At 59.2% G+C, this 17,636-nt stretch overlaps 2 protein-coding genes across 2 annotated transcripts; one reads left to right on the forward strand and one right to left on the reverse strand.

Moving 5' to 3' along the window:
* Window positions 1-482: 482 nt before the first annotated feature.
* On the reverse strand, window positions 483-6,935 carry LOC130257360 (cytochrome P450 1A4-like). The gene is made up of 8 exons (XM_056499790.1): window positions 6,879-6,935; window positions 6,367-6,414; window positions 4,528-5,406; window positions 4,253-4,379; window positions 3,938-4,027; window positions 3,733-3,856; window positions 3,246-3,332; window positions 483-1,433 (listed from the first exon to the last, which is right to left on the reverse strand). Exons 3-8 carry the CDS (start codon window positions 5,392-5,394, stop codon window positions 1,127-1,129), a joined length of 1,602 nt encoding a protein of 533 aa, XP_056355765.1. The 5' UTR covers window positions 5,395-5,406; window positions 6,367-6,414; window positions 6,879-6,935; the 3' UTR covers window positions 483-1,126.
* Window positions 6,936-10,545: 3,610 nt separating this feature from the next.
* On the forward strand, window positions 10,546-15,004 carry LOC130257362 (cytochrome P450 1A5-like). Its single transcript, XM_056499791.1, has 7 exons — window positions 10,546-10,747; window positions 11,971-12,849; window positions 13,263-13,389; window positions 13,820-13,909; window positions 13,995-14,118; window positions 14,262-14,348; window positions 14,514-15,004. The coding sequence occupies exons 2-7, from the start codon at window positions 11,983-11,985 to the stop codon at window positions 14,818-14,820; spliced, it is 1,602 nt and encodes a 533-aa protein (XP_056355766.1). The 5' UTR covers window positions 10,546-10,747; window positions 11,971-11,982; the 3' UTR covers window positions 14,821-15,004.
* The last annotated feature ends 2,632 nt before the right edge of the window (window positions 15,005-17,636 follow it).

Below are 17,636 nucleotides of genomic sequence, written 5' to 3' on the forward strand. Positions count from 1 at the left end.
CCCTCTATCCCCTTATCATACCCTGTAGGACAGATCCCTACTTAGGGATGAGCAGACCCCAATTTTCCATACAGACCCATGTTATTTCCATGGAAATTTAATGTTCATTGCGTTTTTCTGGTTTGTTTTTTGTTTGTTTGTTTGTTTTAAGGGAAATTATGCAAAACTTTGGATTTAATGGTGCTCTGAGATAGGGATGAAACATCACTCTGTGCAAGGCTGGGTTTGACCTGTTGATTCCATTTTTGCAGGGATAGAAAGATTCTCCTGATTTTCAGTGAAGCCCTGAACTGATCCAGAGCTTGGCCTCACCTTTCTGCCTTCCCCCAATCCCACTGGAGTCACAGCCTGCTAATTTCCAACAGGAAAATCCCTGATCCAACACACCAACTCAGGTTTTTAAGGATGATAGAGAGGTGTAGGGTGTTCTCCACCCAAAAATAATCATTTCCCAGTGGAATAAAATTGGGAAGAGACTTGAGAAACGTTCATAAAAGTATTTATTGGGTTAGAAATACGGTGTGGTTTCCATCCCAGCACAGGGCTGCATTCCCAACAGGCACAAACAGGCAGGAATTGCTGCTCCATTTGCCATGAGGCTTCACCTCCCCCTGGCTAAAGCTGAAAGCAGCACAAGGCACCTTAACCTGGATGTGAAAACCTATTGCTTGATAAAGAAAAAAAAAACCCTGATATTAAAAAAAAAAGGCAGCAAATACAGAGTTAGTCTGAAAGCCAGGAGGGTCCCTGTTCCTTTTCTCAGTCCTTTGAGATTTTCCAGGAGGCTGCATGGTGGGGATTGATTTAAAATCTCAGTTTGTGAGCAGCACTGCTGGTGGATTGTTTGTTTTTTTAATCAGTAGGAAGAGTCAGGAATTCACTCCATGTTTACATTCAAGGATTTGGGTGTGTGGGTACACCCAGGATGTGCCATTCCCAGCAGCACAAGGAGCTGGAAAAAAAAGATTTCAGCCCATGGGGTGAGGCTGGGCAGCATCCTCCCAGAGGAGGACTGATTCAGATTTGGAGCACCACATCCCAGCTGCCCAGCCCAGGCTGGATCTGTGTGTGGAGCATCCCTGAGGGGAGGGATGGGAAGAGGAGCCAGAGCAGAGCCGTGCCAGCCTCAGGGAGAGCTCCTGCCGGGAAAGCGCTGCTGGATCTGGAAGGCCTCACACTTCTTGTACTTCATGGTCAGCCCGTACTGGGGGGTGGTGTCCACCTGCTCCCCGGGCCGCAGGCTGAAGTGCAGCTGCTGCAGCAGCGTGCTGAGGAACAGGAAGATCTCCCAGCGGCCGATGGCCTCGCCCAGGCAGCGCCGCCGGCCCAGCCCGAAGGACAGGACCTTCTCCGCCTCGGTCCTGCTCACCTCCAACCCCGAGGGCGCCAGGAACCGCTCGGGCCTGAAGGCGGAGGGCTCCTCCCACAGGTTCCTGCCGCACACAGGGGACACTCCTCAGGGAGCGCTTTGGTCGCACAGTCGGCTCCCTGCTCTCTGGGCACAGTGCAGCTCGTCCAGTGCCAGGGCAGGGACACTGCCACCATCCCAGGCTCTGCCCAGCCTGGCCTTGGACACTTCCAGGGATCCACTGCTGCTCTGGGCACCCTGTGCCAGGGCCTCACCACCCTCACAGGGAAGATTTCTTCCCAATATCCCATCCATCCCTGCCCTCTGGCAGTGGGAAACCATTCCCTCTGTCCTGTCCCCAATATCCCATCCATCCCTATCCTCTGGCAGTGGGAAACATTCCCTATGTCCTGTTCCCAATATCCCATCCATCCCTGCCCTGTGGCAGTGGGAAACCATTGTCCTGTCCCCAATATCCCTGTGTCCTGCCCCCAATATCCCATCCATCCCTGCCCTGTGGCAGTGGGAAACATTCCCTGTGTCCTGTCCTCTTCCCAATATCCCATCCATCCCTGTCCTCTGGCTGTGGGAAACATTCCCTGTGTCCTGTCCTCTTCCCAATATCCCTGTGTCCTGTCCCCTTCCCAATATCCCATCCATCTCTGCTCTCTGGCAGTGGGAAGCCATTCCCAGTGTCCCATTCCCAATATCCCATCCATCTCTGCTCTCTGGCAGTGGGAAGCCATTCCCAGTGTCCCATTCCCAATATCCCGTCCAGCCCTGCCCTCTGGCAGTGTAAGCCATTCCCTGAGTCCTGTTCTCAATATCCCATCCATCCCTGCCCTCTAGCAGTGGGAAGCCATTCCCTGTGTCCTGTCCTTCCATCCCTTGTGCCCAGTCCCTCTCCAGCTCTCCTGGAAGAGGCTCTGAGGTGTTTCCAGATCCTGCCTTCAGCCCAGATTTGACCAGTCAGTGACCAAAACCTCTCCTTGCAGAGAGGAGCTTTGCAGTCCCCACCACCCAAGCCCGCCCTTGGCAAGCTCTGTCCCTGTCTAAAACACCAGCTCTGTGTCAGACTCCATCAGCTCAGCCTGCTGAAGCCTCTGCCCCAGCTCAGGCTGTGTTTGCCCAGGCAGAAACTAGAGATGGATTTAATTCCACCCGTTTCATTCCAGCAGCCTCAGCACTGGGATCAGCCAGCAGCCCTCCAAACACTACAAGTGGGGTTTTCCCTTTTTGAATCCTCTCAGCAGAACTTCCCAACCTGCTGGGAGGTGCCAGATGGGATCTAAATGCTGGGAATTTCTGCTTGGATATGTGGAACCCTCTCTGCCCTAAGGACAGCATTCCTGCAGGAGCAGGAGGGATATCAGAAGGTTTCCAGCCTCTTGGGGAATTTGGGTACAAACATCTCCAGCTTTAATCCGAAATTCCCCATCTGGGAACCCCCTTAGCTTACTCCCTGCTGGAATGTCTCTGCTGGGAAGCAGGGGAGGGGCAGGATGGGGCTCTGGTTTCCAGTCCCCTGCTCATTCCCAGAGCTGATTTTCAGCAATCACAACACGAGCCCATCGAGTCTGACAGGGTCACGTCACCACATTTTCCTCCCTTAGAAAGGGAGCCAGGCAATTCCCATTGAGCACATCCAGAGCTGTCAGCTCGGATCACAGGATCTGCTTGGCAGCAGGATTCACCCATTCCTGATTATCCAGCAGTAATCCCTGGTGCTGGGAGCTGAACTGGGGGCCAAGTCAAGCTCCATGCCCAGCAGAAGCAGCATCAAACCCACATCATTTTTGATCCAATCTGCCTTTTCCTACATGATCCAGGTGTTTTTTAGCATGATCTGAATGCCAAGAGAAGCTATGGATGGGCAGGGAGGGTTTGGAATACTCACTCATCGTGGTTCACTTGCCACTGGTTGATGAACACACAGGTGTCCTTGGGGATGTAATAACCATTCAGCACCGTGGCTTTGGTCGTGCTGGAGGTGAAAAGGGAAGTTAGAGGAGACCCACAACTCCTGACAGGTCAAAGCCTGGCCAGTCCTGCAGGGGCTTCATCTTCAAAGCCTCGTTTGTGCCCTTAGGACTGGCTAGGAAACACCCCAGAGTGTATTTGGGAGATTTAACAGTTTTGGTTACGCTTTCCTCCAACAGAAAAACTCCAGTTTCACTTCACAGCTCGTTCCAGATGAGTTGTGATGTGATTCCTCCCACGGCAGGAAGAAATATAAACCCAGCCAGCAAAGGTTTGTGGGGTGAAACCACCCTCAAAATGAACGATTCAACCTCAGAAAGGCAACAAGCTGGAATATTTCCCCCTCTCAGGATCAAATCCCTGACAAAGAAACCAGAATAAGGTGTCAGCTGCTCTGGCAGTACCTGTGTGGGATGGTGAAGGGCACGAAGGAGGAATGCCTGAACACCTCCAGGATAAAAGCTTCGGTGTAGGGCAGCTTGCCCCGGTCCGACATCCGCGGGCGCCGCTCCCACCCGATGGTCTGGTCTGGGGGAGGTGGAGATCAGCATCAGCATCAGGGCTGACCACAGGGATTTTGGACCTCTAGGAATGTCCTCATGGACTCACCAATCTCTTCCTGGATTTTCCTCTGGATATCAGGGTACAAGGACACGTACATGAGGCTCCAGGACAGGGCAGTTGTCACGGTGTCAAAGCCTGGATGGGCGTGGAAAAGGCATTTAGCTACCACAAGAGGACAGGTGAGTGGGTGTTTCAGACCCCACCGCTCTGGAAGAGTTTGTTCCCCCATCAGCTGCCACCAAAAAGCTCTGGTTGCCTCTCAGGAGGGTGCACAAGCAGCAGCTTCAGGTTCCCACCCAGCCTCCAGCTTCGGGATTCGTCCCAAAAAAGCTCAAATGGTGCCCTCAGAAACATTCCCACCTGCCCCAAAGAGGTCGTTGACGATGTGGATGATCTTCTCGTCGGAGAGCTGGACGTGGCCGTCCTCCCCGGCGCTCTTCTCCTGGCAGTGCCCGATCAGCGAGTCCGTGATGTCCCGGATGTGCTCCTGGGGAAGAGCCGGTGCTCAGGGACGCAGGGAAGGGGAAATCTGTCCCAAACAACGATGGCTCGGGATGGGGGGGATAACTGCAGCTCAGAGCTCTCGGGGACACTACAGGCATCTCCACATCCAGGAGATCCCAGCCCGTCCTTACCTTGTCAAAGCTGCTGTAGTGCTCCTGCACGATTTTCTGCACGAAGGCGTTGAAGCGGCGGTTGATGTCCTTGAAGATCTCCATGGTGCGGCTGGGGAGGTACCGCAGCACGGGGATGAAGTCGGCGGGGTGCCCGCCCCCGGCCACCTCCCCGAACTCGTTGCCCAGGTCCACCAGGCTGAGCAGCTCCTGATCCTCGTGCTCGTAGCGCTTGCCGAAGCACATGGCACAGATGACATTGGCCACCGACACCACCAGGTACCGGTGGGGCTCAAACTTCTTCTCCTGCTCCATCACCTGCAGGAATTTGCTGACCAGGTACTCGGCCTCCTGCGACACGTGCTCCTCCAGCAGGCAGCTGCAGGACGAGTTGGGGCTGGGGGCCACCGAGAAGCTCTTCAGGGCGCTCTGGGCCAGCCTCCTGCGCGCCTTCCACACCTCCCCGGAGTCGGGGCTGAACGCCAGGCTCTGCCCGTTGGAGATGTAGTGGAAGCTGTAGAGGTCGGGGCGGCCCATGAAGTCCTCTCCTTGCTTGACCAGCGCTTGCCGGATGGTGTCCAGCCCGCTGAGCACCAGCACGGGCCGGCTGCCGATGCGCACCTCCATCACGTCCCCGTAGCGCCGGCTCAGCCGCGTCAGCGCCAGGTGCGTGTCCTTGCGCAGCTCCAGCACGTTCCCCAGCACGGGCAGCCCCCGCGGGCCCGGCGGCCTCCGCAGCCCCGAGGGCGCGGGCTGCTGCTGCTGCCGCTGCTGCTGCAGCCACTGCAGCAGCGCCAGCGCCAGGCACAGCGCCGCGGCCGCCAGCAGCACCTCGGTGGCCCCCAGCGCTCCGGGGCTCGCCACCAGCCGCAGCGCAGCCTTCAGCATCGCGGAGAGGCGCTAAAGGAGCCGAGGGGAGCGAGGGGAAGAGCGGGGATCAGCGAGGGGCTGAGCGGCTGTTCCTGAGCCTGGCACAGCCCCGAACCAGCTCGGGGCACGGAGCTGCCCCGCAGCGCTGCGGGTTCCCAGCGGCACAAGCCGGAGACCTCTCAAGGCTCCCAACACACCCGCCCATCCCTTCAGGGGGTCCTCAACCCATCAGAGACTTTGGGACACCCCCCTCCCCACAGAAAACCCAATCCCCCACTGGCACAGCCATGGCTCATGCCCAGGGAACACGGTCTTGTAAAACAAGGCATGGGAAACTGCAGCTCAGCGAATCGCAGGGAAGCAGGAGGAGAGGAGCAGCAGCTCCTCGGTGAATGTGGATCCAGGACTACCGGACCCATCAGGAGTTCGGCTGTTCTGAGCCCGGCACAGCCCGAACCAGCTCGGGGCACGGAGCTGCCCCGCAGCGCTGCGGGTTTCCAGCCGCACAAGCCGGAGACCTGTGAAGGTCCCAACACGCCCGCCCAAGCTCAGCCCTCAGGGACTTTGTGACAGCCCTTTCCTCGCAGCAGACCCTCAGACTGGCGTGCAGAACCCTCAGGAATAAACCAAAGATGCGACAGGAGCTGGGGCTGGTCTCTAGGCTGAGACACCTGGAGCAGCGGCAGCGCAGGACAGGACAGGGGCGGACCCAGGCTGCACTTGTGACCCGCAGGTGCTGCACTTTAGGGAACCCCTCGCATTAAAAAGCAGATTTTTTGTTTTTTGATATTGATTTTTTTGATGTTTTGATTTTTTTGCAGCCAGGTGTGGAAAGAATAGGTGCCTCAAGTTTTTCTCTACATGCCAGGGAAGAAAAAGTGCTCTCTTAACCACAGCACCTTTCTTTTCTCCTCAAAGTTTTTTTTTTTTTCCAGAGAGCTTGGCTAGAGGAGAGCTGATCCCGATTCGAGTCACCGAGTCACCACTCACCAGCAAGCGAAGCACAGCAGTGCCAGGAATTGTCCCAAAGAGCGGTGGCTGTGAAAAATAACCCTGGCTGCAGCGGGATGGTGGCACCCCGCTCCCAGCTCTGTGAGACACCGCGGAATCGGGGAGTCCCTCAAGCTGGTCGGGACTCCTAAAAACCATCGAGTCCAACTCCCAGCTCCTCACAGGACGAGATCCATCCAAAAACCCCGGGCAGGGAGGTTGGCTGGCAAATCCCCCTTCCCCTGGGTTTGGGAGCGTGCCGCAGCCCCCCACGGGACACCCGTGGAGGGAGGATTTCGGGGGGCTGTGGGGGCGGGTTGCAGCGCAGCCGGGACCCCCGGCAAGACCCGTGAGGGGAGCGCTACCGCCAGAACCCCCAAAAACCACCTTCCAACAGGTGGGGGGAGGATGCTGCTGGGGTGGGGAAGGGAGGACAGGGCACGGCGGGGCCGAGCATCACCCGGGGGTGCCGGAACTGCCCCCAGCCCCATCCGTGGAGCTCCGGTACTCACCTCAGCGCGGAGCGGCGGGAGGGGCCCGATCCCGGCAGGTGCCCGCTCCCTGCCGCGCCCGCTTTATATGCATCGCCCCGCGCTCTGATTGGCCCGGCCGCCTCCCGTCACGTGTCCCCAACTCCCCAAGAACTCCCCGGACCCCCCCCGGACACCCCCATCCCCGGGGCTCCCCCCACGCGTGGGGTGCGGGACCCCCGAGCATCCCCGGAGGGGAGGCAGCGCGGCGGGCGGGGGGCGGGCTGGGGAGGGAGTTGGGGTCCCGGTAGATGGCGGCGTGGGGTGCGGGGGTGTCGGTGCCGCCCGTGGGTTCCAGCCCGGGGCGGGCATCGCGTGCGAAGAGGGCGGGATGTTTGGGCAAACCCGCACCGCCCCGGTCACTCCAGTCACGCTACCGCCAGGATCTTAAAGGCGCCAGCCCCGCGCCCCGCTGCTCCCCAGGACCCCCCCGGGGCCCCCCCGCTTGTCCTATTTCCCCCCAGACCCAGAGGGTTCCATAAACCCACGGCCGCGCCCCCCGGCCCGGTGCCCGCAGCCCCGGCACATCGGCGGTGTCCGGAGCCGCGGGGACAGCGGCAGCGTGGGAAAAGCGCCCCGAGCAGCGCGCTGCGTGCCCACAGGGGGGGACTGGGGGGGTTCAGCCCCCGCGGGGCTCCGCGGACACGCGGGGATGAGCGCGGACAGCCCCGCGGGGTTTAAGGGACCGCGCAGCTCCGCGGGGGCCGCGCCCGTCCCGCCGCCGGTGTGCCCGGCACAGCTCAGCGGGGACCCCCCGCTCCGGGCGTGTCCCCCGCACCCCGCGCTGCGGGAGCGCCCCGCAGCTCCGCAGGGTCCCCGTGGGGCCGTGGGCGGTGGGGCGGCCGCGGGGGTCACGGCCCGGGCTGCCCCGGCCCGGTTAAAGATTGTCCAGGTTCGCGTGAGAAGCCGCCGTGCCCTCTGTCACCCCTGTCCCCTGGGGATAGGGCGACCCGAGGGGCGAGGTGGGGCTGGGATGGGGCAGAGGGTGCGGCCGGAGGGCGGGGGGCACGTTCCGTGTCCGAAGGGGGGCTCGGGCACAGCTCGCAGCCCCCAGCCCCGCTCCCCGCGGGGTGACAGGCCAGGTCCTGCCCTGCAGAGAGAGCAAGGGAGCTCCCAAAATCTGCTCCCTCCGCCCTCAGCCTTGCTCCCAGCCCATCTACCACGAGGTGGGAGACAGGCCAGGGGGTCCCGCCCCGCCGGGGGTCCCAGAGGTGGCATTAGGGACATCGCGTGCGAAGGGGCTCCGGCCAGACCCGGGAGGGCCGCCCCGGTCACTCGCAGTCACGCTACGGGTGGGTGGGGGGGGAAATGGTTTTTAAAGGACCAGGGCGGTGGCCTCACGTCCAGGAGCCTGGCCCGGGGTCAGGGCGGCGCCGGATCAGCTCCCCCCACGGCTGGCTGGAGGTTGGGGAGCTTGTGCGGGGTCGTCGGTGCCAACAGCGGTGCCCTCTGCCACAGGATGCTGCATCGCGACAGCAGTGCCGCTGTCATTTGTGTCCCCTCGATAGGACACGGTCATCCCGGCCCTCTCCAGCCAGGAGGAGAGGGAGTGCAAAGCAGGGAAGTTCCACTCTTGCCACCTGAAATGTCCCCTCTTAGCGCCAGGCGACACCGAGCGATGCCCCGCGCCGCGGGGCTGCTGACCACAAATGTCACCAATGTCCCCACTGCTGGGGACACTCGCCAGGGCGACCACAAAGCCCGGCCGGGATGTCTCTGGCACCTCGTACAACACATCCGTGTGTCTGTGGCGGTGTCGCAACGTCCCGCACGGACAGGCTGCACACGCCCGGGGCCGCATCCGTGTGCGGTGGGAGCGCTCCGGGGCGCAAACACCCTTCGTGTCCCGCACAGCTCCGTGTCCCGCACAGCTCCGTGTCCCGCACTGCTCCGGGATTCAAACACCCTCCTTGTCCCGCACAGCTCCGGGGCGCAAACACCCTTCGTGTCCCGCACAGCTCCGTGTCCCTCACACCCTCCGTGTCCCGCACAGCTCAGGGATTCAAACACCCTCCGTGTCCCGCACAGCTCCGTGTCCCTCACACCCTCCGTGTTCCGCACAGATCCGTGTCCTTCACAACTCCGGGTTACTAAAAACCCTCCGTGTCCCGCACACCCTCCGTGTCCGGCACAGCCCCGTGTCCCTGCGTGCTGTCACCTGCCCGTGCCACACACGCCGTGCCACACGTGCCTGCGGGCACCGTCACCGTCCCGCTGCCGCCTGTCCCCGCACGCACAGCCTGGCACGGCCCGTCCCTCGGGATGGGGACAGCCAGACCCAGCAGGGGCAGGGGGCCGGGGGTGACGGTGTTTTGAGGTCGTTTTTGGGGTGTGAGGCTGCCTGGCACGCAAGGCAGCAGCTCTTAACTCTGTTCTCATCAGGAGGCACCCTGCCCTGGCAGGGCTTGGCACACCGGGGAAGGGCTGGAAGGGGGTCCTGGGGAACCTCTCCGGGACTCTCCCCAGCTGCTTTGGGATGTGATGCGTGAGGAGCGGGTGGGCTCAGCATCAGCACAAGGTCTGAGACGCTGCTGGGGGGCTCACTCAGCCCCCCGGCCCCAAGCCGACCCCATACAAAGGGTCTGGGCATATCCATAGGGGTGGGAGGCGCTGGTAGGATCCATCCCTGCTCCTGCAGCCTGACTGCCCAAAAAGCTCCCAAGGGTCTTTCAGAGGCCGGGAGGGCTGCGGCACTCCTGGGAATTATCAGCAGGAATATTAGCAGCCGGCGTTTTGTAACTGTTCTTGCCAAACATTAATGAACGGCGTCATTGCTATTAACGAGCCCGATTAGACCAGATGTTGAAAGCATTTATTAAATATTAGCTAAGCTTTTACCTGGGCCAAATTCCCCCTGGAATTTTCAGTTTGAAGGAAACTTAGGGGCCAAACCACCAAGCTCTGACTCATTCCCCCCTCATCCCACCCAAACCGCCCTGAATTTTGCCCTGCATGGAGAAGCTGTCTGGAGCATTTCCCTGCCGGGTGTCACCCAGCGCTTTGTGGGGATGAGCTGCCCCAGCCTTGCCCCGTGCTGCCCCTTCACCTCTCCTATCTGCCGGGCTCACCTCCTCCCCTCTGCCCCGCCACTCCTCCTCCTCCTCGCTGCCTGTTTGCCCCGGAGGAGCGGGGGGAAGCGAGCCAGCCGCCTTCTCACGCAAACCTGGCCAATCGTTAACCTGAGCCCGGCTCTGCCCCTGGCCCGGGCGATCCCGCCGCCACCGCTCCCGGGACGGGGACCTGCCTGGTGATTCCCCAGGGATGGATGGGGAGGGCTGTGGATGCCTTGACACGAACGTGTCCCCTCGCTCCCAGCACCTCCAGAGTGGCCATGGAAGTGGCAGCCCTCTCTGGCTCCTGGGAATAGCCTGGCCAGCCCAGAAAAGTTTTTTTGGGAAATGCATTCCCTAAGTGAGTGATGCTGACAGCGTGTCCTACATCCTCCCCAAGGCAGGGCTTAGAGACCCCCTTCTTCCTCCCTGCCCTAGGGACCCCCTTCTGCCTCCCCACAGCAGGCTCCAGGGTCCAGACCAGGAGGAGAAGCCACCACTCATGGCCCAGAGCCTGTTGGAGGGGAGCAAGGTCCTTCCCTGGATTTTGGGCAGGCTCCAGCCAGGGTTTGCCCCGTTTGTTAATGGGTAGCTGCTCCCAAGGCCTTTTGCAGCATAAATACACAGCGGTGCAGTGAGGGGAGAGCCTGGAGAGCCACACACTTCCAGCTGGCAGGAGAAGGACCAGGCAGAGGAGAACGAGGTGACAGGAGAAGAAGGTTGAGGAGACAGAGGAGGATTCCCTCAGTGCCCATCTCTGCTGGGAGCCCTGGGCAGTAAAACCAGCCCAAGCACCCACAGGTAGGAGACAGCCTGTGTGTTTAGGGGGTTTGAACATGGATATAGGTCCAACAAGGTGAGTTTTGGGTGGTCCTGCTCACCCAGTGACTTCTCACAGAGCAGCCCTGTGTCATCCCCACTCCCCAGGTCCCCCAGTGTTATGGACATCAGGTTCATCCTCCAAACTCCTGGTGGGTCCGGTATCCTGGATCCACATTCACCGAGGAGCTGCTGCTCCTCTCCTCCTGCTTCCCTGCGATTCGCTGAGCTGCAGTTTCCCATGCCTTGTTTTACAAGAACGTGTTCCCTGGGCATGAGCCATGGCTGTGCCAGTGGGGGATTGGGTTTTCTGTGGGGAGAGGGATGTCACAAACTCTGATGGGTTGAGGACCCCCTTAAGGAGAAAATAAAGGTGCTGTGGTTAAGAGAGCACTTTTGCTTCCCTGGCATGTAGAGAAAAAGTTGGGGGACCTATTCTTTCCACACCTGGCTGCAAAAAAATCTGCTTTTTAGTGCAAGGGGTTCCCTAAAGTGCGGCACCTGAGGGTCACAAGTGGAGCCCGGCTCTGCCCCTGTCCTGACCTGCGCTGCCGCTGCTCCAGGTGTCTCAGCCTAGAGACCAGCCCCAGCTCCTATCGCATCTTTGGTTTATTCCTGAGGGTTCTGCACGCCAGTCTGAGGGTCTGCTGCGAGGAAAGGGCTGTCACAAAGTCCCTGAGGGGCTGAGCTTGGGCGGGTGTGTTGGGACCTTCACAGGTCTCCGGCTTGTGCGGCTGGAAACCCGCAGCGCTGCGGGGCAGCTCCGTGCCCCGAGCTGGTTCGGGCTGTGCCGGGTTCAGAACAGCCGAACTCCTGGTGGGTCCGGTAGTCCTGGATCCACATTCACCGAGGAGCTGCTGCTCCTCTCCTCCAGCTTCCCTGCGATTCGCTGAGCTGCAGTTTCCCATGCCTTGTTTTACAAGACCGTGTTCCCTGGGCAGGAGCCATGGCTGTGCCAGTGGGGGGTTGGGTTTTCTGTGGGGAGGGGGGTGTCCCAAAGTCTCTGATGGGTTGAGGAACCCCTGAAGGGATGGGCGGGTGTGTTGGGAGCCTTCACAGGTCTCCGGCTTGTGCGGCTGGAAACCCGCAGCGCTGCGGGGCAGCTCCGTGCCCCGAGCTGGTTCGGGGCTGTGCCAGGCTCAGGAACAGCCGCTCAGCCCCTCGCTGATCCCCGCTCTTCCCCTCGCTCCCCTCGGCTCCTTTAGCGCCTCTCCGCGATGCTGAAGGCTGCGCTGCGGCTGGTGGCGAGCCCCGGAGCGCTGGGGGCCACCGAGGTGCTGCTGGCGGCCGCGGCGCTGTGCCTGGCGCTGGCGCTGCTGCAGTGGCTGCAGCAGCAGCGGCAGCAGCAGCAGCCCGCGCCCTCGGGGCTGCGGAGGCCGCCGGGCCCGCGGGGGCTGCCCGTGCTGGGGAACGTGCTGGAGCTGCGCAAGGACACGCACCTGGCGCTGACGCGGCTGAGCCGGCGCTACGGGGACGTGATGGAGGTGCGCATCGGCAGCCGGCCCGTGCTGGTGCTCAGCGGGCTGGACACCATCCGCCAAGCGCTGGTCAAGCAAGGAGAGGACTTCATGGGCCGCCCCGACCTCTACAGCTTCCGCTTTGTCACGGACGGACAGAGCCTTATCTTCAGCCCCGACTCCGGGGAGGTGTGGAAGGCGCGCAGGAGGCTGGCCCAGAGCGCCCTGAAGAGCTTCTCGGTGGCACCCAGCCCCAACTCGTCCTGCAGCTGCCTGCTGGAGGAGCACGTGTCGCAGGAGGCCGAGTACCTGGTCACCAAATTCCTGCAGGTGATGGAGCAGGAGAAGAAGTTTGAGCCCCACCGGTACCTGGTGATGTCGGTGGCCAATGTCATCTGTGCCATGTGCTTCGGCAAGCGCTACGAGCACGAGGACCAGGAGCTGCTCAGCCTGGTGAATTCTGCTGAGCAGTTCACTGATGTGACTGCAGCTGGCAACCCCGCCGACTTCATCCCCGTGCTGCGGTACCTCCCCAGCCGCAGCATGGACTTGTTCCTAGATTTCAACAGGTGCCTCCTCAGCTTCCTGCAGAAGAGGGTCAAGGAGCACTACGAGACTTATGATGAGGTGAGAGCTCGCCGGAGCCTCAGCTGCCCTCCTCCCCTCTTCCTTCAGTTCCAGCCTTTCACCCAACAATCCCACCCCATGCATCCCTGAGAGCGCTGTCCAAGCTCTCCTGGAGCCCTGGCAGCCTTGGGGCTGTGCCTGTTCCCAGGGAAGCCTGATCAGAGCCCCAGCACCCTCTGGGGGAGGAATCTTTTCCTGATATCCCCCCTGAACCTCCCTGCACTCAGCATCTCCTCCATTCCCTGGGTGTGTGGCCAGTCTGGTGGCTGAACATCTGCTCTGTGCTCGGGTTCCTCGGAGAGCCCTCTCCGTGGTTTTCCCATAGGGACCACGGGAGCTGAGGGATGATGCTCCCCAGGGCACCCACCCCTCTGCCAGTCCTGCTCCATGACTTTGTCCCCAATTCCTCTCAGAACAACATCCGGGACATCACGGACTCCCTCATGGAGCAGTGCCTGGACAAAAAACTGGGAACCACCACGGCCACGCAGATCCCCACGGAGAAGATCATCAACCTCGTGAACGACCTCTTTGGAGCAGGTGTGCTCTCCCACCTTTCCTCAGCTGGGGCTGAGGGATGCTCTCAGATTTTCTCCAGCTGCTCCTGTCTGAGCCTTCCTTGTCCAACACCAGGCAGGCAGTTTGGGTCTTGTTTGGTATCCTTCCAGGGATACCTCTAGAGACCAGTCTGGAAAAGTGAAGGGTGTGAGTTATAGCTCAGCCAAGGGTGGCTTTCCTGGCTGAGGGAGATGTCTGTAGGCTGATTCATCTTTCTGTGGAAATTCCCCCAGTTCTGGAGAAGTTGTACAAACCTGACACAAGCCAGGAGCAGGACAGGTTGAGAGAGCAGGATATTTTAGCAGAGTTTATTATGGGAGAACAAAGCCCAGGTTGTCCCTGCCTCCTGAGCCACCCCTGTGTGATGGTCAGGGTGGGTGTTGTGCTGAGCTCAGCCCTCCTCCCTGCCCAGGCTTCGACACCGTAACCACAGCCCTGTCCTGGAGCCTCATGTACCTTGTGACGTACCCCAACACCCAGAAGAGGATCCAGGAAGAGCTGGGTGAGTCCATGAACCACATTCCTCTGGGGCCAAACCTCTCTGGTCAGCACCCTGAGGGTCAGCCCTGCTCCTGACCCTCCCCCAGACCGGACCATCGGGCGGGAGCGGCGCCCGCGGCTGTCGGACCAGGGCACGCTGCCCTACCTGGAATCCTTCATCCTGGAGATGTTCAGGCATTCCTCCTTCGTGCCCTTGGCCATCCCACACAGGTACTGGGCTGGCAGAGGTGGCCTTGGGGCACTCATGGAGGACACAGCTGCCCCCACAAAACACCCCTTTGTGCCACTTCCCTGTCCCCTGAGGATGCAGAAGCTTTTGGGCTTGCCCAGCTCTCCATCTTTCCTCTCCCCAGCACCACCAAGGACACGGCGTTGAACGGCTTCTACATCCCAAAGGATCGCTGCGTGTTCATCAACCAGTGGCAGGTGAACCACGACGAGTGAGTAGCTTGTGAGGAGCAAACCTTCCCGTGGTGACAAACAGGTCCCCTCCCGTGGTGACAAACCACCAGGGATGTTCTTCCTGCCAGCTCCCACCCTCCAGTGCTCCCCTGACACCCATGGCCAGCAGAAACCATCCCAACACTCGATGTTTTTCCTTCCAGGAAGCTTTGGAAGGACCCAGAAACCTTCAACCCCGAGCGTTTCCTCAGTGCTGACGGGACCAAAGTGAGCAAAGAGGAAGGGGAGAAGGTGCTGGTGTTTGGCCTGGGCAAGAGGAGGTGCATTGGGGAGAACATTGCCAGGGGCCAGGTGTTCCTGTTCCTGGCCACGCTGCTGCAGCAGCTGGAGTTCAGCGTCTGCCAGGGCAGCAGGGTGGACATGACCCCTCTCTACGGACTGAGCCTGAAGCACAAGAGGTGTGAGCACTTCCAGGCCAGGCAGCGCTTCCCCACGAAGGGCAGGAGCTGAGCCCTGGGAGCAGAGATCTGCAGCAGCACAGCTGGGTCTGGAATGGCTTTGTGGGGTGATGGGATGAACTGAAACCATCGGGGTTCTTCTTTTATCTGCTTCCTTTTGTAGCAATTGCTGCCTGCTTTGTTTCCTGGGGTTGGATATTCCATTAAATGTGGCTGTTCTGCCACATCCAGCCTTGGACTGTCTCCTGTTGGAATCACTCTGCGATAGAGGCAGGACAGCCAAGCCACAGCCCCCATGTGTGCTTGAGAGTTAGAAAATTGTAGAACTGTTGAGGTTGGAAAAGGCTTTAACATCATCAAGCCCACCACTAACCCGTGTCCCCACCTGCCAGGTGTGTTAACACCCCTGGGGATGGTGACTCCACCACTGGCCACCTTTATGGGGAAGAAATTTTCCAGAATTCCAAATATCCAAATTGGAATTACCCAATTGGAAATATCCAAACCTCCCCTGGTGCAACCTGAGCCTTCATCCACCTCCTTCACCATGGTCAGAGGTGGCCCGGAGGGACACAAGGAGGACACAGGGAGGACGTACAAGGAGGATACAAGGAGGATACAAGGAGGGTACAAGGAGGATACAAGGAGGATACAAGGAGGATACAAGGAGTATACAAGGGAGGATACAAGGAGGATACAAGGAGGATACAAGGAGGATACAAGGGAGGATACAAGGAGGATACAAGGAGGATACAAGGAGGATACAAGGAAGATACAAGGAGGATACAAGGAGGATACAAGGAGGATACAAGGAGGATACAAGGAGGATACAAGGAGGGTACAAGGAGGATACAAGGAGGATACAAGGAGGATACAAGGAGGATACAAGGAGGACACAAGGAGGGTACAAGGAGGATACAAGGAGGATACAAGGAGGACACAAGGAGGATACAAGGAGGGTACAAGGAGGATACAAGGAGGATACAAGGGAGGATACAAGGAGGATACAAGGGAGGATACAAGGAGGATACAAGGAGGGTACGAGGAGGATACAAGGAGGATACAAGGAAGATACAAGGATACAAGGAGGATACAAGGAGGATACAAGGAGGATACAAGGAGGGCACAAGGATGATACAGGGAGGATACAAGGAGGGACACAAGGAGGATACAAGGGAGGATACAAGGAGGATACAAGGAGGATACAAGGGAGGATACAAGGAGGATACAAGGCTGCTGAGCAATCCGAGCTGCTGCTGTTCCGGGCTGGAACAAAGGTGTTTTCATGGCAGGAAGAGAATGACACCCAGGAATTGCTCCAGCTCCAGCCCAAGAGTTTACATTGGCTGCCAGTCAAGCCATGGCAGCAGAGCCAGATGCCTGCTTGTCCCCAGCTTGCACGCAAAGCCACCCCTGCTGGCAGCAATGGCACGGGGACAGCACAGCCCCCAGAGCTCTGCTCCCATCCCAGGGGAGGATTCTGCCCACAGCCCCACACCCCGAGCAGGGGGCTCCAGCCAGAGCTCCTGCCAGGCCCAAATCACTCATCAGGCATTGCACAAAAGCTTCCCAGAAGAGGCAGAGATGAAAGTGTTGTAGGGAAGAGAAAGGGGAAGATGATTGCCCAAGATTTTGGGGAGATCCTGGCTGGTCCAGACCTGCCAAACCCAGCCTGGGGACAAAGGAAGGGCTCTGTGTGTCCAGCCCTGCCTGGTCACCAGTTTGTGGTGGGACACTGAGGTGACACAGCCCCAGAGCCACCCGAATTCTGGGAGCCAGCACCAGCAGCTGTTGGTGTCACAGCAGCTTTATCTTCCCTGCTCTATGTCATAATCCCAATATTGCAGGAAAAACAGCGGAGGGGAAGGCTCCAAACCTGCTGCAGGCTATCAGAAGCCTTGGAAAAGAAAAGTGGAAGGATGCTTTAGGATAACCCATGAGGTTCACCAGGACACAGGTCAAGGCACCAGAGCCCAATCCCTCTTCCCGCAGGGGACATCCCAAAGCCAGCATTCCCCTGCTGCAGGGGAAGGTGGCACCAAGCACTGGAGGTGCATGCAGTGACTCAGAAGGGCAGCAAGGCTGCCAGGCACCCATGGGTGCCCTGATGCCCCGTGGGGTGGACTTGGCCCCATGCTGTGTGGGATCACCCACCTCGTGTGCTGCACGTCACTCCTGTGCCCAAAGGCTGGCTGGGCCTGCTGATAAGGCTGCAATAACCAGGAGCAGATAGAAAAACAGCAGGAATATTTTTTTTTCCCCTTTGGAGATGAGAGTTTTATAGCCCCAGGGCAGATAAGCAGCTTACCATTAACATCAGCAATGTGGAACAGCTTCTTGCTGGTGGAAGGGCTCCCAAAAATCCATTCATGGAGGGATGAAGGAGTCACCCCTGTGTCAGGAAGGATGGAGCAGGGGAGGGGAAGAGGCTGGAGGGGAGAGGAAGTTATCCTTGCCTTCCCTTCATGGGGCTGGAGGCAAAGCAGCCACTTTGTTACTCCCTGTTGAATCCCAGAAACCTGGGATTTTTGAGCTTTCTGTGCTTTCTGGCACTGAGGCCTGGAGAACACTGCTTTGGACCTGAAGGCTTCCAAATTTAAATGATAAAGTTAAAATCAGAGGTGTGCAGTTAAGTGGAAGTGTGTGATTTCACATGGTGAAAGGTTTTTAATTTGAGGTTTTTATAATACAGTAATAGGTATGGGAGAAGGTGGAGGATTTGGGGTGGTGTCTTTTTCAGTGCTCATCTTCCTTCTTCTTCATGGTTTCAGGCAGTAGTTTCTGGTTGGACAGTCAGTGCTGCACTGAGGGTCATGGGAATTTGGTTATTGGGTCAAAAGTATAAATAATACAGGTGTTAATTCTACA

This window comes from Oenanthe melanoleuca, chromosome 10 (genome assembly GCF_029582105.1).
Source record: "Oenanthe melanoleuca isolate GR-GAL-2019-014 chromosome 10, OMel1.0, whole genome shotgun sequence".
Classification (NCBI taxonomy): Eukaryota; Metazoa; Chordata; class Aves; order Passeriformes; family Muscicapidae; genus Oenanthe; species Oenanthe melanoleuca.